This window comes from Bos mutus, chromosome 14, assembly GCF_027580195.1.
Source record: "Bos mutus isolate GX-2022 chromosome 14, NWIPB_WYAK_1.1, whole genome shotgun sequence".
Classification (NCBI taxonomy): Eukaryota; Metazoa; Chordata; class Mammalia; order Artiodactyla; family Bovidae; genus Bos; species Bos mutus.
Window position 1 is genome coordinate 45,650,890 of NC_091630.1, and position 24,218 is coordinate 45,675,107.

General features: G+C 37.1%; 1 protein-coding gene across 2 annotated transcripts in view; it reads right to left on the bottom strand.

The window, feature by feature from the left end:
• Positions 1-2,813: 2,813 nt before the first annotated feature.
• TERF1 (telomeric repeat binding factor 1) overlaps positions 2,814-24,218 on the bottom strand; it is a 43,054-nt gene continuing 21,649 nt past the window's right edge. Inside the window, exons 5-10 of one of the 2 annotated variants that reach the window (XM_005907228.3) lie at positions 23,611-23,760; positions 22,625-22,737; positions 19,507-19,566; positions 17,962-18,053; positions 11,977-12,083; positions 2,814-3,970 (exon numbers count right to left, since the gene is read on the bottom strand). In XM_005907228.3, the coding sequence (XP_005907290.2) occupies positions 3,794-3,970; positions 11,977-12,083; positions 17,962-18,053; positions 19,507-19,566; positions 22,625-22,737; positions 23,611-23,760 (699 nt within the window). In that variant the 3' untranslated portion in view covers positions 2,814-3,793. The remainder of the gene's footprint in view (positions 3,971-11,976; positions 12,084-17,961; positions 18,054-19,506; positions 19,567-22,624; positions 22,738-23,610; positions 23,761-24,218) is intronic. The other variant, XM_005907229.3, reaches the window with a different exon arrangement.

Sequence of the window (24,218 nt, forward strand, 5' to 3'; positions counted from 1 at the left end):
TTTCCCAACAAAGGTCGGTCTAGTCAAAGCTATGGTTTTTCCAGTAGTCATGTATGGATGTGAGAGTTGGACTCTATAAAGAAAGCTGAGCGCCGAAGAATTGATGGCTTTTGAACTGTGGTGTTGGAGAGACTCTTGAGTCCCTTGGACTGCAAGGAGATCCAACCAGTCCATCCTAAAGGAAATCAGTCCTGAATATTCATTGGAAGGACTGATGCTGAAATTGAAGCTCCAATACTTTGGTCACCTGATGGAAAGAGCTGATTCATTGGAAAAGACCCTGATGCTGGGAAAGATTGAAGGCAGAAGAAGGGTATGGCAGAGGATGAGATGATTGGATGACATCACCAACTCGATGGACGAGTTTGAGCAAGCTCCAGGAGTTGGTGATGGACAGGTGCCAGGGTCCAGCCCCGGTGGGGTCAGGGGTTTCAAAGGGGAGATGGCTTCGGCGATCAGGAAACAACAGCTTATTTAAATGTTAATTAAAGATATAAAGAGTGGTTAAATAAGGATAGCTCAGTGAGGAAATTCAGTGGAGACAAGAGGCTGAAATAAGGATAGCTCAGTGAGGAAATTCAGTGGAAAAAAGAGGCTGAATAATTCAGCCAGAAGGTGAGAGAAAGAACGACATGGGGAGACCAAGCTTCGGTGAACAAGGCCTGCACTTTATTTTCCAAAGTAGTTTTTATACCTTAAGTTATGCATAGAGGATAATGGGGGAAGGGGTAGAGTCATGCAGTAAGCCAGGCTTTCTTCCTGCCAACTTATCATATGCAAAAGTTTAGGTGATTTGCATCATCTTCTGGCCCTGAGGCCTGTTAACATTTTAAGACCCTTTCTTCAGAAAACTTATTTTTCTCTAAAGGTGATTAGTCAGGCGCCACCCTCCAAAAGCATTAGATAAAGTTGCATTCCTACAGGGCAAAGGTGGGCTCTAACAAGAAAAAGAATTAACTCAAGGGTCCAAGGTTACAAACATTAAAGCTACCACTTACACCAATTATATTAATCAATACACTGCCAGGGACACAGCAGGTAAGGGATATGGAGACGTAGCAGCAAACCTTGGCCCAACAAGTGAAAAACCCTTCACCAATACAATTTCTAATCAATCTTTTAACTGCTCAAAGGAATCTGTATTTAGACAGTTTAGAACATCTCATGCCTCTCACAGTTGGGAGGCTCTGAGCAATCACATGTGGCCGGAAAAACCTATTCAGGCAGGCTAGAGGAATCCCAAAGGAGTTTGTAGGTTGAAACACTGTCACACCCAGGAATTATTAACTGGAGCTGTAAGTTAACTTTTTTTTTTTTTTCAGAGAGAGGTACTGGGGGACAGCCCCCCGTAAAGTCAGAGGTGTAGGTGAGAGCACAAAGCAGAAAGTAGGCAGACTCTGGTTTTGGGGGTGGATGCTCGAGAATTTCCAGGGGGACTCCTGAGGCTTGATCCCGCCTTTGCGTATGCCGAGCCTCCTTCCTCATGACCTTTGCCACGGGCGGAGCTCCTGCCCCCCGCAGACAGGGAAGCCTGGCACGTTGCAGTTCACAGGGTCGCAGTTGGACACTACTGAGCAACTGAACTGACTTTCCTCTCCAGGCTCTTCAATCTGTCTGCTCTCTCTGACCCCAGGCAGATGTAGGCACCACTTTTAAAGCCCATGAGTTCATAAGGGGCAAAACAAAGGCAAATCTCTGAACCCTCAGGGAACTGCCAGACATGGAAACACCCCACCACAATTCTGAGCACAAGGTCTGTGTTGGCCTCTCCCCCATCATCAAACTACACCCCAACAACACATATCACTGGTCCCCTCAAGCAGGCTAAGGAAAACCACCAGAATGCTCTACAATTTAGCAGCCTCTTTTTTCCATTAAGCACCCCCCATTTATTAGATTCGTTTCAAAAAGTTGATTCTAATATTTTTTTTTGCCAGCTTAATATTTGCTTCAGAAAAAGGAAGGCTCTCTGGAACTCCCCACTTTGTCACTCTCTATGTAACCTTTTTAATGATTGTTTTAGAAATGAAGGGCAGATTAGTGGTTGCCAAGGGTTGGAGGAATGATGTAGGAGAGATGACTGCCAACAGAAGGGATCCTCATGGTGTTGGAGTATCTTGCCTGTTGTAGATACATGCACCCACACAAGTGATAAGTTGTTTGGAATTACATACACCGTACACATGTGGTACAAGACTGGGAAAATCCGGGTAAAACTGAAGATTTATATCAATAATCTGATGGTGACTTACTGTGGTTTAACTGACACTGGGGGAAGCTGGAGCAGGTGTACAAGGACCTATTATTTCTTACAACTGTATGTGAGTCTAGATGTCTGAATAAATTTCAGTTTAAAAATTCAAAATATTCAGATAAAAATGAGGAAGCATTTAGGAATACAATAACCCAATTTATTTCACTTTTCTATGGGTCCACAAGTTATATAATAAAAATCTATGCTTACATAAATCTATAACAGTTCTTTAATTAAAAATAAAATTCTAAGTAAGAAAGCACCACATTATAGCATAATTCATAGTGATTTTTTTTAGTGGCACATGAAATAACCGAGCATCTTACAGCTCCTGGCAGTTTACATTTGATGATTTAGGGTGTCTGGAAAGAGGCTGACAAACTGGTCTATTTTGGCTCATAAATAAAAGCCATCAGCTTTGGCACTGATCATCAAAATGTCTGCAGTAAACACGATGACGGTAACCAGTACTGTAGCAGGACAGATAGAACCAGGAAACATTATCCACGTTTTAATTTATTATACATATAAGACAACAAACTCAGGAACAATGAGAAAGTAATGTATAAAACTTTAATAAGAAAAACAAATGACAAAATAATTACTTAATTTTTGTACAAATACTTAAGCATTTTCACATACTTGTTAATAAAACATACATAACTCAAAATGCTAAATAATTCTAGTTTTTGACAAATTCTCTAAAGACCATGTTGGTAAAAACTCAAAAGTTGTCCAATAAGGTGTGCAGGATCTTGTTTATCTACTATTTATCATAGACATTAAAATTATTATGTTTAAAGCCAATTTAAACATTTACAGAATGCCATTTAGGCCCGATATTTATCTAATTAAATGAAAATATCGGAGAAACTTATATTTATGGCACCAGGTTATAAAGAAGCTTTATTTAAACTATCTCTGTCAAAGTTTTAACACCAGAACCAAAGTCAAATGTACCTAAATGAAACATAAGCTATTCTTGGTAGTAGCATAAACTTTGTCCTATGGGTATTACATTTTCAAGTTTTTTCCTTTATATGAAACTACTTAAAAGGAAAATTTAAGTATATCTCATAGATTACTTTGTACATTTATCATTCTATAAGCTAATGTGTTAGCAATTAACGGATTAAGGTCATAAATCATTACGCCTTATGTCAAAGGCCTCTTATTCACTGATTTAGAAACTTCACTCTTATATGTGTCACAGAGTTGAAGTCAGCCCACACATATACAGCAGGTTAACAGCAATATATTTTTCCTCTAATCAGGCTTTCACTTTTTTATTGGAATAGGGTTTGGAGGTAGGAGGATTGAAAGCACTAGGGTTCAAAAAAATTTACTTTTTTTATCAAAGGAAAAAGATTCTTAAAGAATACAATCATGGTAATGCTCTTACAGCACAAATTCTCATATTGAGTAACTGTGCCACAGAAAAAATGTTGTAATGCTTTAAACAGAATTTTGACCAACTTTCAAACAACATGCAGTGATTAGAGTGTTAAACTGTCATCTCATCAAGCTCTGCAAACACTCTCAGTCTTCACTGTCCGAACAGATCAGTTTTAGCTTCTTCATAGTCCTCCATCTGTCTTTCAACATGACGCTTGTCCGGTTGTTGAATTCATAATGTGATAGTATTTTAGACCAATTTCCCTCTCCATATTTCCTCACACCAGATCTCAGATTCTTGTCTTCTTCCCAAAGCCATGCCTTTTGATGAAAAGTAGGACAGTTAATCACAGAACCAGTTCTTGACAAACAGCATTAGTTTCAGGTGGACAACATAATGATGCAGTATCATACATATTGTGAAATGATCATCACATAAGTCTAGCTAACCTCTGTCAAAAGTGGATAAAAAGTAGAACAGTTATTCACAGAAACAATTCTTTAACATATCTAAATACAAATTTTTAAAAAACCAATATGTTACAATTTCTTAATGGTGGAAGAGATTTCGTGAACATATCTTAAGATTTCTGTAAGAACTTGTGGTGATATTATCAAGGGTCCTGACTACATTATGCATGACACACTATGGCTCTTCACAATAAACTGTGGAAAATTCTGAAAGAGATGGGAATACCAGACCACCTGATCTGCCTCTTGAGAAATTTGTATGCAGGTCAGGAAGCGACAGTTAGAACTGGACATGGAACAACAGACTGATTCCAAATAGGAAAAGGAGTACGTCAAGGCTGTATATTGTCACCCTGCTTATTTAATTTATGTGCAGAGTACATGATGAAAAATGCTGGGCTGGAAGAAGCACAAGCTGGAATTAAGATTGCCAGGAGAAATATCAATAACCTCAGATATGCAGATGACACCACCCTTATGGCAGAAAGTGAAGAGGAACTCAAAAGCCTCTTGATGAAAGTGAAAGTGGAGAGTGAAAAAGTTGGCTTAAAGCTCAACATTCAGAAAACGAAGATCATGGCATCCGGTCCCATCACTTCATGGGAAATAGATGGGGAAACAGTAGAAACAGTGTCAGACTTTATTTTTTGGGGCTCCAAAATCACTGCAGATGGTGACTGCAGCCATGAAATTAAAAGATATTTACTCCTTGGAAGGAAAGTTATGACCAACCTAGACAGCATATTCAAAAGCAGAGACATTACTTTGCCAACAAAGGTTCGTCTAGTCAAGGCTATGGTTTTTCCTGTGGTCATGTATGGATGTGAGAGTTGGAGTGTGAAGAAGGCTGAGCGCCGAAGAATTGATGCTTTTGAACTGTGGTGTTGGAGAAGACTCTTGAGAGTCTCTTGGACTGAAAGGAGATTCAACCAGTCCATTCTAAAGGAGATCAGCCCTGGGATTTCTTTGGAAGGAATGATGCTGAAGCTGAAACTCCAGTACTTTGGCCACCTCATGTGAAGAGTTGACTCATTGGAAAAGACTCTGATGCTGGGAGGGATTGGGGGCAAGAGGAGAAGGGGACGACAGAGGATGAGATGGCTGGATGGCATCACTAACTCGATGGACATGAGTCTGAGTGAACTCCGGGAGTTGGTGATGGACAGGGAGGCCTGGCGTGCTGTGATGCATGGGGTCGCAAAGAGTCGGACATGACTGAGCGACTGATCTGATCTGATCTGATCTGACTATGGCTCTGCTGCCCCAAATCAGACAGATATAAGGTTTGAGAACTAAATACAAACCCAATTTGTCTGACTTAAGCCCATAATGTCTCTTAAAATTCTATAGCTGTTAATAAAATTAAATAATTTTATTAAAATAAAAATTTATTAAAGTTAATTAAAATAAAATTTAATAAAATAAAATAATTTAATAAAATAAAATAAAGTTCTACAGCTGTTAACAGGTTAGAGATGTGTCCCTCACCCTCTTCCTCTCTCTCGTGTGTGCTCAGTCATGTCCAACTTTTTGCGACCCCATGGACTGCAGCCGGCCAGGCTCCTCTGCCCATGGAATTCTCCAGGCAAGAGTGCTGGAGTACTTCTTCTTCCAGTATTCTTTCTTCCTCCAGGGGATCTTTCCAACCCAGGGACTGAACCCGAGTCTCCTGTGTCTACAGTACCGGCAGGTGAGTTCTTTACCGCTAGTGCCCACCTGGGAAGCCTTAGAGATGTGTAGAATTCATATAATACCAAATAGAACTTATGAATATTTAATTCTTCCCTAATGAACTCAGTGAAAACCCTGTTCTATGTTGGGCAAGGTAGACACACACATAAAACTAAAATCTTCTCACTTTCTCCAACAGACTTCTGAGAACTCAACTAACACAAACTAATTAAAGATACATTATTTTGTTTTTGGAGAAAATGATTAAAAAATTTTAAAAATCAAATTCTGTATTATACATAGAAAAAATTACTGATACCTGGCATTTGCTAGAGGTGACCAACTAACTATTCCTTCTGCTGACATGCTGAGAAGCAATACGTAGGGTCATCTGAATGATTATTTACTGTTTCTGAACTACGAATGCTTTCCCCAGCTGACTCACATTTGGTTTAAAAATTCATCCATCATCAGTCATGAAAGGGCAAATACTGAATGATTTCACTTACGTGAGATATCTACAGTAGTCAGATTCCCAGAAACAGAAAGTAGAATGACGGTTGCTGGGAACAGGGGGAAGGGAAATAGGGGGCTGTCTAATAAGCACCGTGTTTCAATTTCGCAAGATGAAAAAGCTCTGGAGGCTGCTGTACGACAGTGTGAACGCATTTAATGCCAGTGAATCATACACTTAAAAAACAATTAAGGTGACATATTTTATGCTATGTTTTACTACAAATACATTTTTAAAATCAATAACGGTCTTGAGTAGACAATTCTCCAAAAAAGATATATAAATAGCCAATAAGCACTTGAAAACATGCTCAATGTCACTTAATCATTAAGGAAAAGCAAATCCAAAACCCTAGAAGATATAGCCTCAAACCCATTAGGAGGTACACCATGAAACAAACAACCGAACACAGAAAATAACACGTGCTGGTGAGGATGTGGAGAAACTGGGACTCTTATGTGCTGTTGGTGGGAATGAAAACTTGTGTGACTGCAAGGGAAAACAGTGTGGTGGTTCCTCAAAAATTAAAAGCATCATGTGACCCAACAACTCTACCTGTGAGTAGAATTCTATATTCTTTTGTATACAGCCAAAAGAACTGAATGCAGAGACTTGAAATTTGCACACTCCTGTTGACAGCCGTATTACACATAACAGACAAAAAGTGGTATATAAATACAATATCATCAGCCTTAAAAAAGGAAGATTCTGACACATACTACAAGGGAAATGATCTTGTCCTCAAAGTAAATGAGGACATTATGTTAAGTGCAAGAAGTCAAATACAAAAGAAAAAATACTGTAGATTTCCACTTATATGAGGTACCTACAAGAGTCAAATTGAGAGAAAGTAGAAAGTTGGTTGCCAGATGCTTGTGGGGGCGGGGTGAATGAGACATTACTGTTTAATGGTTACAGAGTTTCAGTTTTGTAAGATAAAAAGAGCTCTGTGGATGAATGGTGGTAATGGTAGCACAGGAGGTGTTTAATGACACTGAACTATACACTTTAAAATGGCTAAGATGGCAATTGAATATTCATTGGAATATTGGACTGATGCCAAAGCTTCAAAACTTTGGCCACTTGATGCGAGGAGCTGACTCATTTGGAAAAGACCTTGATGCTGGGAAAGACTGAAGGCAAGAGGAGAAGGGGACGACAGAGGATGAGATGGTTGGATGGCATCACTGACTCAATGGACATGGTTTGCGCAAACTCCGGGAGATAGTGAAGGCCAGGAAGACTGGTGTGCTGCAGTGCACAGGGTCACAAAGAGCTGGACATGACTTAATGACTGAACAATAACAAGATGACAATTAAAAAAAGAGGAAAAAAAAAAAAAAAAAAGAATCCAGCTCAACTGTCTGACACACCAAAAAGAAACTCAAGGTGCTTGTAGACAAACATGAGGTCAAAATTATCTTGTGTACAACTCAGTGCCATAAAACTGGCAGTGATTATCATGCCAGACTTCCTACAGAAGTCTGAGCTGTCGCCTATCAGCAATGGTGCTGCCTACAAGTGTAAGACTACTCACCCTCTAGACAAAGACCAACATCTGTCCTATGACCTGTCCTGTCAAGCCAGCCCACTTCCCTCACCAGTCACCACTCCTAAAAGCCTCACCACACTGCTCATTACTAACTGACACAAAACCAAAGGAGATATAAATTCTGCATGTGTGCAGTAAGGAGTTTAAAGGGGAGAGGAATGTACTTATTGATTAATCTCTGGGTTCACGTAAATCTTCTGAGAATGTGATGAAGGCTATGGATCCATTTTGCAGACAAGTGAAGATACATAAAATTTTACATGAAATTTCAGGAGCCATTTAGAATCCCCTTAAGAAAACCTATCAATTCTATGGTCCTTCAAGTTAAAAATTTTTGTTGTATAAGAAGCTGCCACACATTTATTCTGTTTTAAAAAGTAGCTTTTGATTTATGCAAATCTCATATAGATAGCTGGAGAAGGCAATGGCAACCCACTCCAGTACTCTTGCCTGGAGAATCCCAGGGACAGAGGAGCCTAGTGGGCTGCCGTCTATGGGGTAGCACAGAATCGGACACGACTGAAACGACTTAGCAGCAGCAGCAGCAGCATATACATAGCACTGTTTCCTTGTTTTAATCTCAGTAATATTTAATACAGAGCACAGATGATATCTGATAAAATACAAAAGCCTGTTTCTCTGAAGAAATAACGTTCTCTGCTTGAATACTAGGTTCCTGAGTGCAACCAAAGTTTAAATGGTATTTCCAGTAGATCATATACAGCAAGGGTTAGGCAGGCTACTGACCCCTGTACAGCACCGGAGCTAAACAATGGTTTTTACATTTTAAAAAGTTGTTTTCAATAAAAAGAAGAATACGTGACAGAAACTGTATATGGCTCACTGCTTTATACAAAGTTTGTCAACCTCTGATCTAGAAGTTATAATTTTGTCAGTAAAAGTTAATTGAAAACCACAATGTTTAACATTAAACATTTAATTTTTTTTTCTTCTATTGAAAACGAGCAACTATAACTTGATATATTATTGTTACTTCATGATTATGGCTTATATTGTTTGATCTGAATGCTTTTTTATACAGTCCTTGCTTAATTTCATCTATGATTTAAAGAGGAAAAAGTCTTAAAAAACACCATATGGAATATATCAGTAATCATATAGCAAACAGAAACTATACTCTTCCATCCCTGGTTGGGGAACTAGGATCATGCAAGCCACACAGCGTAGCCAAAAACAAAAACAGAAGTTTAGAAAACTTAAAGAGGTCAACCTCTATTGTTCATAGATGGAACTGAATAAGTGACACAATGGACTTATCAGTGTTAAGATTAGAAAGAAAATATAAGGATAGCACAATTTTATAAGTCTACTTTTTTGCTTAAAACTCTTTCATTTCTTTATTTTGTACAGGTGACCTATTATACTAGATTCTCTTCATAATGACACCTGGTTAACTTAGAGTTTAAGATAATGTATTTCAGGACAAAAGCAACAACTGTGCCCTTGGTACTATTCTCTTTTTGTCTTTTGCTTTTCTTGACAAAAATAAAATTAAATCCAGCCATGCCCATAACTCAAGATATAGACAACATGGGACAAATTAAAATGCACCAATCTTTTCTTTCCTTAAGGCTAAAAAGTTATACAAAAGTTATATTTTTAAATTGCGTATCATTTTTAATGCCTTTTAGAAAAAAAACCCAATGCGTTAAAAATGGTATCATTTATTTACACCAACAGAGTCCTTGGATCTAGTGCTATGTCAGCAAATGGCACAGGCATTTTGCACTTTCTTATCTGTTGAAATGTATACATTCTAGCCTAGTTTGGTCTATTTTTAAAGCCTGATTTGGTGTAAATAAGTCAAAAATGGAAACTTTGAAATATGTAATGAACAACTATCTTCCACTGGTCCATGTAAATAATTTCAAAAGCATCTATTTTATCTGATAAATAACAAGTCTATACTTTGGAGAAGGGATTGTTTCTTACAAGGCCACTAGGCAAGCTATAGGTTTGCTCTACCATATTCTCCAGTGATGACCTGATGACTCAAAGGTCTGCTCCTACCTACCCCCTTTATTTCTCTCAGATGAGAGAAAGCCAGAGCTAAAGTGGTGACCTCTCTCCCCCATGACACAAAACCTTCAGATTGGCTTTGTTCAGGAATATGGAGATCTCAGACCATAATGCTGAGGAAGCTGCCAGAGGCTCAACTTTTCTAGAAACTGAGAACCAGAGTAGTCCCCAAACAGAAAGAAAGCTTGTGTGTGTCTCTGAGAATAGAACCTACCAGTTTTCTGCCCGTTTCCTTTCTGCCTCAGAGGAAAGATATGGGAGGCAAACATAATCATATAAAATACTAATTTTAAAAAAGCAGCTGGATTTAGAGACTTGATTTCTAGTCTTCATTATAAAGCACATATTCTTGTGGGTTCACAACTGAGTATTATGTATTGGCACCATCCAACGCAGGACATTTTTTCCTAAGGGCCAACTGGATTTTTCCCCCTAAACAAAGCTTTTATACTGAGCAGATGCTGTGTCACGATTGTGGTGGTGCAGTTTTGATATCCTCTAAAGTTTATGGGTTCATAAAACAGGAAAGAGTAAACCATCAGTCTGAAAGCACAGTCCATTCCTCCCACCGTCTGCAGTAACGTGTGGATGTTACTTTAAACAGTGTGCCCTTGTGCTGCTCAAGTCCAGCTGGTCTACCACCCCAGGGTCCATATTTAAACATCAACTGATTGAGAGAAGGGGCTTTTGAAGAGCTTTATGAACTGAAATATCCTTCCAGTTCATCATTCAGATTCCTCAACAGGAGTTGGGAATAACATTCTTTTCATCTTTCCTATCTTTTTTCTCTTACTGTGAAAAATAATAGTCGACCTCAAGACACAGACTGAACGCACTGCCTGCTGAGACAGGACTGTGGGTTTGTTTCCTGGTCATACCTGCATGTTGGTGCTCAATGTAGCGTAGACATGTTTTAAAATAAAACAGATGATGTATATTAAACAGTGATATCATTTATAATTTAAAAATACTGTATAATAATTCCCATTACATACCATCCATGGGGAAAAAGTCTTTATTGTTGAAAGCCATTTACTTTTCTTCTGAATAAATTTACAAAGGAAGGCCTCTTTTTAAATTGTGATAAGGCAGGCAAATATGTCTTTGTTTGTTTAACATACAAATACAGGAGAAAGAAACTGTCCAAGACTACTGCAGTCAAAATTTTTAAAGAATCCAAATCTCAATACAAAATAAAATAAAATCGGTCACTCATCTAACAAGTTATCCCACCAAAATGCCAACAGTAGAAAGCTAAAAATAAAACCAGACACAGAATTTTTGGCATAATAGTGATAGACAATATCACCTGTATTTAATTGTGCAGTTGATATCCCACATGTTGTTTCAAATATAAAAAAAAGAGAAACTGTTTTCTTGATGTATATCTCTAAGTAACAACTATAATTCCATTTAGAACTGTTACCAGAAGAACCAAAGGGAAAGATAAATATATAAGGCAGAGACTTTTGGATTTTAGACCAACCTGGAGAGTCCAGGACTTGATCGTACCCCAGCATATCAACAATGAACCATTTGCAAAGAGCTTATCAAAAAAGAAAATCATCTTAAATAATTTACTCATCTTACTGTAAACAACTAGAAAACCAGATAAAATACAGTAAACAATGATTTCAGCAACTAGAGATAGCACAGGACTATAATCACTGTGAGAAAAAACAAATGAGTGAACCCTAAAACTGACTCAGCTTTCTGAATAGAAAAATTCTATATCAAATGGTATCTCCTTTTTTAAAGCACACAAAAATCTTAAACTGAACCTATGTTAGAAAGATATGAAAATAAGTTTATCATGTGGATTTAAGTTTTACCCTACATCTGATGAACGGACTGTAGGATGGATAATTCTAAATAAATGTCATTAATACCCAAGATTATCTTTAAAATGTGAGTGAACTCTGAACAGGCATTTTGATCAACTTATCTAAGGTGGCAAAGAGGAAACATTTTATTCTCAAGATTTTTTTAGAGTTGAACAGAAATAATGTGAAATAATCACAATTACTCCTTATGACTTTAATATACATTAAGCATTATTAAATTAAAATAAACAAGTACCTGTTTTTTCCTAGACCGATGCTTTTCAGGAGTTACAGGCTGACTTTTTAAAATACGTGTTCTCTTACTTTCAGTGGCTCGTCTACTGTTCTTTTTCTTTCTTCCACCTAAAAGCAGAAACACTGTCATCAAAAACTGTCCCACATTAAAAGAATTATATTTTTAAAGGTTATCATGAAATTCCTATTTATTTTATAGCTATTTAAAAAAACCTGTTTAATCTTTTTCCTTTGAATCTGGAAGCAGTATGGTATAAATGCAAAAATCAGCCTTTGAAAATCAGGGGGCATGTGTTTCCTTTCCAACAAGGGCTTGGCAGAATCGCTCCTGCAGAGAGTGGCAAGAAGGGGCACTCTGCCATCAATGAGATGGTGATCAGAGATGACACCATCAACATCCACAAATATATCAATGGAGTAGGTTTCAAGAAGCACCTGTGGGGGCTTCCCTGGTAGTCCAGTGGTTGAGAATTTATGTGCCAATGCAGGAGACACAGTGTTCAATTCTTGCTCCGGGAGGACCCCATATGCTGTGGGCAGCTAAGCCCAGGTGCCCAGAGCCCAGGCTTTGCAATCAGAGAAGCCACAGCAGTGAGAAGCCCACACACCATAACGAGAGTTGCCCTGAAGCCTGCACACAGTAGCAAAGATGCAGTGCAGCCAAAAAGAAAGAAAGAAGTCCCTCTGGCACTCAAAGAGATCTGGAAATACGCCACGAAGGAGATGAGAACTCCGTATGCATGCACTGACCGTGGGCTCAACAAAGCTGCCTGGGCCAAAAAAATAAGGAATGTCTCATACTGCATCTAGCTGTGTGCGGTTGTCTCAGAAAATGTAATGAGGATTCATCAAAGAAGACTTATATATTCTTTATCTATTTAACTACCATCACTTTAAAAAAATCTAGATAATGTGAATGAGGACTAACTGCTGATTGTCAAAGTTACAGAGCTTCAAAAAAAAAAAAAAAAAAGAATGAAAAAAAAATCAGAGGGGATGTGCTTTGCATCTTGACTCTTTCATGCCTTTGAACAAGCCATTTCACCTCCCAATGCCTGTCTTTTCATCATCTGCAAAAAAAAGGAATATTTACCTTATGGGATCATTGTAGTTTCTTAAAATAATGTTTAAGGAATATCTGACACAGTATAAGAAATAAATCTTTCTCTCTTATTTACAGTTTAGTAAGATAAATGTATATGCAACTGAAAAGAAATAGAATGGTCATTATTGAAAGAAAATTGTATATATATAGTTGATCCTTGAATGATGCGGTTTTCAACTACATAGGTTCACTTATACAGATTTTAAAAAATAAATATAGTATCTGTTTTCATTTTACAAATCTTTTTAAATGTGCAGAAAAGTTTATGTTCGATTATATATGACAATATGTGGAATCAAAAGAACTAGGGTTTGAGTTCTGATTTTATGCCACCTGTTTCAGCTGCCTACCCTCAGATAAGTCACTTATCAATCCCTTTGTTTCTGAGGCAGAGAGAGCAGTATGTGTTGACTGCAAAGAGTTGGAGCCCCTCATCCCTACTGTACTGTACAGAAACCTAAAAGAATCTACACATAGAATTTAAAAAGGGTTTAGCAAGATGGTTCCATACAAGATCAATAAACAAAACTCAACAGTATTTCTGTACATTAGCCAACAGTTAAAATATTTAAATAATCAAAAGATAATATTTACAATAGTAATGAAATATAAAACATGCTTAGGGATAAATCTAGCAAAAGTAGTCAACATCTACATGCAGTAAATTATAAAGTTTTACTATATTTGTAAGTGTGTATACACACAAATACATGCTGTAAGAAAAATATACATAAGACAATCTAAATAGAGAAATGCTTTTGTGCATAGGAAGACAATATAAATGTGTCAGCTCTCTCCAAAATTATCTATCACAATGTAATTTCAAATAAAATTTCAATAGGGTTCTTTGTAGAACTTAACAAGATTATTCTAAAATTATGTCTTAGGAGAGGTAATTAATCATAAGCTCTGAGCATTCCTGTAGTTCTTGCTAAGACTTTACTAAACAGTTTCTGCAGTTAGTCAGGTACCTAAATAGGTCACCAGAACCACAGGCTGACCACCATGTAACTACTCTCTCCTGGAGAAGGGAACTGGATTATTTGCTACAATGTTTTGCTTGTTGCTTACTCAAAAAGTACCCTTGGGCCCAAGTTCCTCTTTGCAGTACAACCTACAGGCTGTGCAGCATCTACCTGGGTGCATTACGCTGTCTTTGGGACCTGGCGAGGGAAACCAGCACAATTGTGCTGTTGCCATACACAATCTGCTGTACTGTAGCAAACTGTCCTGTTCCGACCCATTAAGTCTCGTTGTACACTTTCTGGCACCTATGGAGTGGTAGCAGCTTCACTGCTTGCAATCTTTTATGAAGTTTCCTCCCGCCCCCGACAATATGGAAGACCAAAACACCAGCAATACTTAAGATGTTCCTAAAGAATAAGAGGATGATGAAGGAAATTACTCTGTCACATACTGAGTTATTTCTAAACTACAGTAATACAGATGATATGGTATCACTGCAGCAGGAGACCATATGTGTTGTAAGGCTAATGGAAAACACACCAGTTATGAACAGAGATTTTCATATTGTAAATTGTTCAAACAGGTGCTAGAGGACTAAAAAGGCAAAAATAAATTAACAGATTAACAATGAAGAGAAATTCATAATCATAGCTGGAGACTTTAATACTTCTTTCTCTCAGTAATTAGTAGAACAAGAAGACAAAAAATAAGCATGCATATAGAACATCTGAAAAGCACTATGAATCAATTTGACCTAATCGACATTTATAACACTGTATACTCAACGACAGCAGAATTCACATTCTTAAGTGTATATATATCAACAGTCACCAAGGTAAGACCATATTCTAGGCCATAAAGCTAGTTTTAAAAAAGAAAAAGAAATCCTACAAAGTATACCCTCAGGCTGGAACAGAATTAACTGTAAATCATTAATAGAAAAATACCTAGAATATCTTTAAATATTTGAAAATTTAACAAACAGCTTCTTAATAGTCCAGATGATCAAAGAGAAAAGTCTCAAGGGAAATAAAAAATACATTTTGATGAAAATAAAAATATAACATATAGGGATGAAACTAAGGCAGTAAGTAATAAAAGGAGAATTTATAGCATTAAATGCACAGTTTAGAAAAACTGGGCACCTATGAAGAAAAAGCCGCTCATATACAAAGGGAGGCGAGTCAGGTTGATATCAAGACTGTCCACAGCAACACTCATCAAGTTAGAAAATAGAGAAACAAAATCTGTAAAGTTGTGAGGAAAAGTATTTCCAAAGAATACTATAGTCAAATCTTTTTTTTTTTTTTTTTGCTAATATCACCCATTACAGCTAAAATCAATCAGTAGTCTAAAGTTTATATTTACTGTTATAGAGGCAATCTGACCCAAGCTATCAAAGCATTTTTTATTATTTATTCTTTATTCTGAAGGAATCATAGTTTACTGATATATTTCTTATGAGATAGCATTTATGTGAACTTCATTGAATCCTTCAGTTTCACCTCTTAAAAATTAAATGTAAATATACTTTTAAGTACATATATAACCTCATCACTTTTAACTAAATTTTTATTTGCTTCGATTCTATCTGACCCTTGAGGCAGTTTATCTATCTCAGCATTTAAGGACATGGGCTCTAAAAAGTCAGAAATGTTATTGTGGCTCTGGTTCTGTTCATGATCTATAATATATGACCAAGGGCTTTCTACACTTAACCTCTTTTTGTCTTGGCTTTCTCACCTGTAAAACGGGGGTGATTAAAAAACAAATGCACTGATTCAGATTGTTTTGAGGATTAAGTGAGTTTATGAGTAAAAAGCTTCTAATTCAAATATTAATCATTTCACCGAATACTGGTGAAAATTTTTTGCATAGAACTTAAGTGATGCAAGAGATGCAGCAGATGTGGGTTTGATCCATGGGTCAGGAAGATCCCCCAGAGGAGGAAATGGCAATCCACTCCAGTATTCTTCCCTGAAAACCTTCATGGATAGTGGGGTCATAAAGGGTTGGACATGACTGGGACTAAGCATGTGCATGCACGCACACACACACATGTATATATTATATATTACTAACAGCTAACAAAAAGTTAAGAAATGTACTAAAACTCACAGGAGCGCCTGTTTAATATCCACAGTCACTGCCAAACCACTCTACAAAGAGATTACAGTCTTCATCAGTCTAATTACTGATCAACTACAGTGTAGAAAGGTGTATGCTTCCATTTCTCTGAACTTTGTATTATGAAATTAAAAGTCCAGGAAAAACCCTCCAATTATTTTAGTTTAGAATTAGGACTCCAGTGCTCACTTTGGCACCACATACACTAAAATTAAAGTTTTGATTCCTAGTCATTTGGCAGCACATACAGTAAAATTAAAATTTTGATTCCTAGTCATTCCTAGGAACTTCACCAACATGAAGCAAGTATTTCTTTGCCCTATCATTGGCCATCTGCTATGAATAAATTTATTCAATTAATATTTACTGCTTATATTATAGCACAGGGAGCTCTACTCAGTACTCTGCAATGGCCTATATAGGAAAACAATCTAATACAGAGTGTATACATGTATCTGTAAAACAGATTCAACTTGCTGTACACCTGAAACTAACACAACATTGTAAATCAATTATGCATCAATAAAAATTTTTTTAAAGTTTTACCACAGGTCTACCATATACCTGGCATCAAGGTGGTACATCTATTATTTTTATATTGATCATTAAGTATTCAGATTTGAGGCAAAAAGATTTTAAAATCTTTGCATTAGAACACAATAGGTTCAATAAACATTTTTTGAATGAATGCATATCAAGGAGGAATTTACAATCAAATTGTAATTGAAAATAATTATGGACTGCTTTTAAGATTTTTTTGGTTACAGTTGTTTTTTTAATCTAGCAATGTTTTTTATAAGGATAATAAACTCTAAATGCAATGAGGAGAGTAGTTAGATTCTATATATAGCCATCCTCATAATAGTCATGGATTCTGGTATTTGAAAATTCACCTACCTGTTGAAAGCTGTAAATCAAAAATCAAAACTTGCAGTGCTTTTGTGGACATGCACAGAGTGGCAAAATACTGAGTCATGTTCCCAGCTGAGGTTAAATGAGGTGAAGCTCTGTCTTCCTATTTCAGTTCCCACACTAGAAATAATTCTTTTTACAGTCTATTTAGTGCTGTATTTTTGGGCTTTCAGGAGGTAATTTTGCTGTTTAAAATGGTTCCCAAGTGTATTGTGGAAATGCTATCTAGGGTTCCTAAGTGCAAGAAGGCTATGTATGATGTTCCTTATAGAAAAAAGTATGTGTGTTAGATAAACATCATTTAGGCATGAGTGACAGGGCTATTGGCCGTGGATTCAATGTTAATGCATCAATGGTGGTGGTGGTTTAGTTGTTAAGTCGTGTCTGACTCTTGCGACCCTGACTCTTGCAGGCTAATGGACTGTAGCCTGCCAGGCTCCTCTGCCCATGGGATTCTCCAGGCAAGAATACTGGAGTGGGTTGTCATTTCCTTCCCCAGTAATGAGTCAGTAATATATAATAAACAAGGTGTCTTTCAACAAAAACACATAGAACAAAGTTATATTTTGAACAGTTGACCAAAACGTTGTCACCAGAGACTCAAAAGAACCTAACGCTGTACTTCTCTGTAAGTGTTTAGTATTCACTAAGTGTTCAGGATGACTTTACAGAATATTACCATAAATAACAAGCACCAACTCTAACTTTCTAAATTAAGCACCACCTCTAATTAACTCTATGAACCCAATGGATTTAATCCCTTTGTGTTTTCCTTTTCTGAAGTATGTCTGCGTGTTGAGGTGTTAGGTCAAGGGTTGGACTGCTCTCAAGGAAGTATCAATTATCCACTCCTAAACCTGTAATAAGTGTACTTACTTTGAGGAGTTTCCACTCTTTCCTCTTTCTTATTAAAATCTTGTTGTTGGTTTCCACGTTTCAACTTAGATAAGAAGAGATTTCTGTGAGACCTAAATCAAACACAAAAGCTCGTGATTTGTTCTGCAAAGACTAGAAAGGCTATGGGAAAAGGTAGAGGATTTGTCTCCATCTCTATCTAGGACCTGCTTCTACTTTGGCCTGTTTCCTTTGGTGTTCCCCTTGCTCAGTACCCCATCTTAACCTTTGGTCTCTTTAAGCTTTTTGTTGTCAAGACTTTCTGCTCTCCCATCATTTATTTTCTCCACTTCATTTACTCAGAAATCAAGATCCTTCTGGCCTTTCAATTGGAGAAATTTCAAAATTCTTTTACACATGATGGTAGATATCATGATTATAGATTCTGAAAAAGGGCTTTTTGGAAAGGTAAGATGGTTTGGAAATATAGGAAGGGGCAGAAATTTTGGACAATTCTGCAAAGTTTGTATTATTATAATTTATAAAGGGGCAAACTAAAATAAGAGGGGGAAAAAGTTCACTTAAGCTTAGGCAGCTCTTTTATTATCACCTAAAATCTACATCTTTACCCCTGTAAATGCTAATGCAACCACAAATGTGTTCCCTCCCTTCTCAAATTTTCTGTGTGCTCTGGAATGCCAGTCTCAACTTCTATGCCTTGTCTAAAGTTTAGCTCTCCCCTGGGTACACCATTTCTCTGTTTGTGGCCTTGAGTAGAGATTAGCTTCATCTTCCACATTCCATGAATCAGAGGGTTTCGCAGGTGGGTCTCTATACTTCCTGTTTCCTAATGTCACTTTCAGGATCCTGTTTCCATAGAAACCTCAGCCTTTGAGGATTCATGCCATTGAGGCATATTGCCATTTACTGTTTTCCATAATCATTTGTTATCCTTCCAAAGCACTTCCCATCATTCACAGATCTTTTTCTAACTGCTGCCATTACCATGAATTATTTCCATGTTTACATGAATAAACCAAATAACATCCTTGTCCCTTAATTCCTCATCTCCAGTGACCTCCTCCACACCAAATCAGCCACCCCCTTCCAAGGTTCCACTTAGCATCCCAACTGCTCTATACTTGGCAATCACTCATGTAGACTTTCTGCTCTGAGTATGCTACACTGTCTGTTAACAAAATTTCTAGCAGATTAAAGAGTTTTTAAAATAATTTCTTAAAATCAGGATTTGGGACATTATCAGAAATGTAACCTCCATCCCTTTCCTGCCCTAGCATCATGCCCTTGTTTCTGACAGATTCAAGTTTACTAGTTATCTGCTTTAAATTCAAGGACTCCCTGCTTGTGTGCTCCTTGCAGAAACAATGTGAAACAACCCAGGATCTGAAGAGGCAGGTCTCCACAGTTTGCCATTTCAAGGGTCTTAATATCTGTTGAGGTCTTAATATCTTTGTGACATTCTTCAAATCATAGCGTTTGCATGCAGCTATTATAATCTACATAAGTTTGCATGAATTGCTTCAAAGATTTGAAAAGCAGAGAAGAAAAACGTCAAATTTACTTCACCTCAATAAGGATACTGTACCCCATGAGGATTCAGTTACCGCAGACTGTCTGTCACTAACACTTTAAAAGAAGAAAACATTTGTAAGAATGCAAACATAAGAAATTGTTCATAAGGATAGTACTTTCCACATAGTCAAGTCAAATTTCAATTTATAAAAAGCATCTCTGGAAAGAAACTCTGGTAAAATTAGGACCTTTACGTAGTCCACTACAACATGGCTTGTTTTTGCCCAGATGTGCTTTTCAGAGACACCAAATCAATGTCTTTCCCAAACGTAAGTTCAGCAGAGGTGATGCTATAACTGAACATTCACAATGTCACTCTTTCAGAAACCCTCTCAAGGGTCTTTATTGCTATGAATTTCTTATCCTACCTAACAGTCTCCAACTGAACTTTTTATAAAATTCTTCTCCTTTGCTATAGTTAAAATTAGCTCCAACAAACACAGCAGGATCATTTACAGCTTCATGCCTTCATCTGGAACTGTTCCTCTCTACTGAAAGGAAATCATTTCCTCTCCCACCCACCAGTAAACCATCCTCTGAGCCCAGCTCCATGCTCACACTTTCTAGAAGCAGATCATCAACTCCTTCAGCATTTAAGTCTATCAGTGAACTTTAACAACAAATTATGTAATGTCTACTACTGTTTTTGTTTCAAGTTTATAATTCTTATTGCCTCAAACAGTTTATAAGCTTTGCCAGAAGAAAATATTTTTTTCATCTAGTACCGACAGCATAAGCATTTCATCTTTCCTAGCATCTGTCTGACTTCAAAATCACACTTTTGATCCTACCCTTGTTTTACTTGCATCTTATTGATTCTTGCTTTGAAACTGGTGAATTTGATTCCCAGGATGGTTTTAATATTTGCTTGATTCCTAATCTTTACTCTGTATCTAGTTTTTGGTTTTTCTCCTGGTGTCCAGTACCCTACAAGATTTAACGTATGTCTGGTAATGAACTAGGCATCAAGGATTCAAAGCTATTTAAGAACTTTCAAAGAATTCTCCATCTAGAGAGAAATCTACAGGTAAACAGGTATGTTACTATCCAAGATAAGCCCTCCTAAAGAGGTATAACTTGGTGCTATGGAATACAGGAAGTAACAACTGCTCAGAGCTCAGCTAGATTTCTTATAGGTGATCTTTCAGCTAGACTTTGAAGGGCAAACAAAAGCAAACAAAAGAGGATAGAAAAGATGGAAATTTAAAACTGAAGCAAGAGTCAAGGCATGAAAGAGCTTGTAATATTTGAAAACCAGGGAGAAGTTGTGTTGTTACAAAGTGTCATGTATGTGGGCAGGGAGGGGTTAATGCTTAGGGATAAGGTGTATATGGAAACAAACAAACAAACAAAACCCAGAAAGGGTCTATGTAAGGCTTTGTAACCCATGCCATAAAATCTAACCCATTTATAAGGAAACAGAAAGCTAAGAGAGGTTATTAAGCTGGGAAGTGAGTTAAATGGATTTATTTTAATGGAAAGCTAACTCTGGAAGTCATGTCAAGGATGGATTTTTGTGGCACAAAGCTAAGTAATAATCTAGGCTATGAACAATAAGAATGGATTAGAGAAGCATTTCTAAGATGGAATTTATAACACTTGGAGAGATAACTGGATGTGTGAGGGGAAGGAGGAGAGTCAGGGTACAGACAGACAAGAACTGTTTTACAGTGACTGAACTGCGTACCAGAAGGGCATCTGAAATAAGTGGTAGCACTATATTAAGACAGTATATAGGAAACATTCATTATCTGCAAGAATCATGGTAAGTTCTAATTTTATTTTACTTTAAAGCAGTACTATAGAGGGCAAGAAGTCCGGGCCACAGAATTTACTGGGTCTTAGTATTACTAAACTTTGATTTCCTAAACAAAATGAAATAACCAAGCCAATAAAAGTGAAATCCCTACTTCTCAAAATGGGTCTTAGAAAAAAGTCAATGAGAAACAAGACTTCAATGGAGCAGTGAGGAGTAGATCACATTTTGACAGGCAGGGACAAGAAGAACTGTAAGACTGACGTCAGTCCTGAGGTGTGACCAATGTCACATCCAGCCAGTTCAGACTCCAACTCCCACCTCTAAATCAGTAGTTAAGATGGGGCTTACAGCACTTAAGCCATGGTCCTGAGAAGAGAGTGATACTACATCCACTGCCAAATACATCCATACAGAAACCACAACGATTTGACTATTTGGCCTTGGTTTAAGGGTGGATGAAGAGAAGGAATGGACCACAGGTTCAATATAAAAGATCTTTATAATGGTAGATTTTATTGTCTTCAATAGAGTTAGTTTCTAAAGCCAAAGCAAAAGATAAAAGTCAATTCTGCAAAAATTACCCTTGAAAATCCCTAAAGAAGAAATAATTTTAGAAACTGAATTCTTTGCTCTCAATATGTAGGAATGACACAGCCTGCTTCCTTCCAACACTGGAGCAAATCAGTGTCTGCACTTGTTCACCAGATGAAGAGTTAGCCTGCCCTTAGACAAAATGAAGGGCTTCCCTGGCAGCTCAGTGGTAAAGAATCTGCTTGCCAATGCAGAAGACACAGGAGAGGCGGGTTCGACCCCTGAGATGGGAAGATCCCCTGGAGGAGGGCATGGCAACCCACTCCAGTATTCTTGCCTGGGAATCCCATGGACAGAGGAGCCTGGTGGGCTACAGTATACAGGGTGGCAAAGAGTTGGACACCACTGAAGCGACTGAGCACGCATCATGCACAGAGAAGATGAACAATATTTTAACGTATCAGAATAACCCTCAGTGCCACAGTCACATGAGGGCATGCAGGATTTGAGAACTAAGGGACACAGATGATTCAGGCTTCCAGCCTCAATATTGTTCTGGAGCTCATGTTCATCATTCCCAGTAAATGATATCACACTATCTACACAGTACTGTTTTCTCTCTACTCTTGCTTAGCATTTGCAACAGAATTTGCATAAGCCATGATGTAACTCTACAGTACTTCCAAATATACAAATGTTAGTCATCAGTAAGGCAATACACCTACTGCTCAAAAATTATTTTTGTTAACAACAGCTCACTACCATCACTTTTACATAGATATTACATTCATAAGACAAAAATGTACTAATGAATTTACAAACCTTTTTCCTGTATCCAAATTAGTTTCAGTTGCCAATTCAACATCTTTACCATTAGGTTTATCTTCAGAATATGTTGTTCTTGCTCTTTTAGTTTCCACTACTTTTGCTGCTGCCTTAAAAAAATGGGGATGTGGGAGAGGAAGGAATGCAATAAGCCATTAAAAACAAGTAGCATTAAATCAAGCCTTCTAGTTATTTGATAGTCATAACAAAAGTTATCTCTTCACAGACCAATAAAGGGCACTGTATTGTTTCCCCAAGTACCTGTGACATGACAGTCAGCCACCTGCTTGGTTTATAAGCATTATGGAGAAGGGCTTTCCTTGTAAATGTACTTGATACACACAACGTGCTGAAGAATATTTTTTTCCCCCTTTGAGTGTGCTGGGTCTTAGTTGAGGCATGTGGGATCTTTAGTTGTGGCCTGTGGGATCTAGTTCCCTGACCAGGGATTGAACCCTGGTCCCCCTACTTTGGGAGCGCAGAGCCTTGGCCACTGGATCACCAGGGAAGTCCCTATAGACAATTTTAAGATAAAACGTTACTTAAACATATATATATATATAAAACATATTAAAACTGTCTGGGGCTAGGACAGGATAAAACGTGATTAAAAAGAAAATTTCTGTAGTAGCCCTTCTTCAGTCCAACTTGACTTTTCCCAAAAAATATGCTAAAATTTTCTTTTAAATTTAATTAAATTAAAACTATTTCTTTTTTACTTATTTCTCATTTCATTTTGCTAAGTTTCCCCTCAACTTTTTATTGTGAAAAATTTCCTCAAGCCTTACTTTGAAAAGTTGAAAATACTACATAGATCAGAAATAAACTTTCTTTTAGATGCACTAACTGTAACATTTCACCACACTATTCTATAAAATCACTAAGTAAAATTCTGATTAGTTTTTAAGGATTTCTATTTCAAGTATTCTCCTTTATTTTAACAATGTAAGTCTATGTTTAGAGCTTCTCTGAAATACGCATACCTTCATTAGAAACGTTGATGATTTTTCATTTAGGACACAATTCACATAACTCTTAATTTTCTCCATCATGTGGTTGTAGCTGAAGTGTTGAAAAAAGGAATGAAATGTATCTTTCTGAGAGATTATCGTAAGCAATTTCCTTTTAAAAGGCTAAAGAAAACAGAAGAAACATAAATCACAAATAAGATACTAGAAATTCTGTTATATTGTTTAACTGAAAAAAGTCACTAAGCCAAAACCCAAGATTTTACAAAATCTCCCATTTTAAATGCCCACCTATATATTTTTGACAAAAAAATTCTTATTTTACACATATATAAATATAAACCTAAATATCTATGATCAAGTTTAAGAAATAAAACATTATCTATTTAACTGAAGTCTTATTATCATAATCTGATGGCACTCCTTGTCCTTCCTGGCCTTCTTCTCAAGGTAAGCAGTATCCTGAATTTAGAACTTAGCATATCCATGCATTCCTTTACACTTGTACTACATATCTAAGCACCCATAAACAATGTATAGTATTGTTTAGCACGGTTTTAACTTTATACAAATGGTGTTATACTATGTGTATTCTTCTGAAACTTTCTTTATTCTGCTCAACT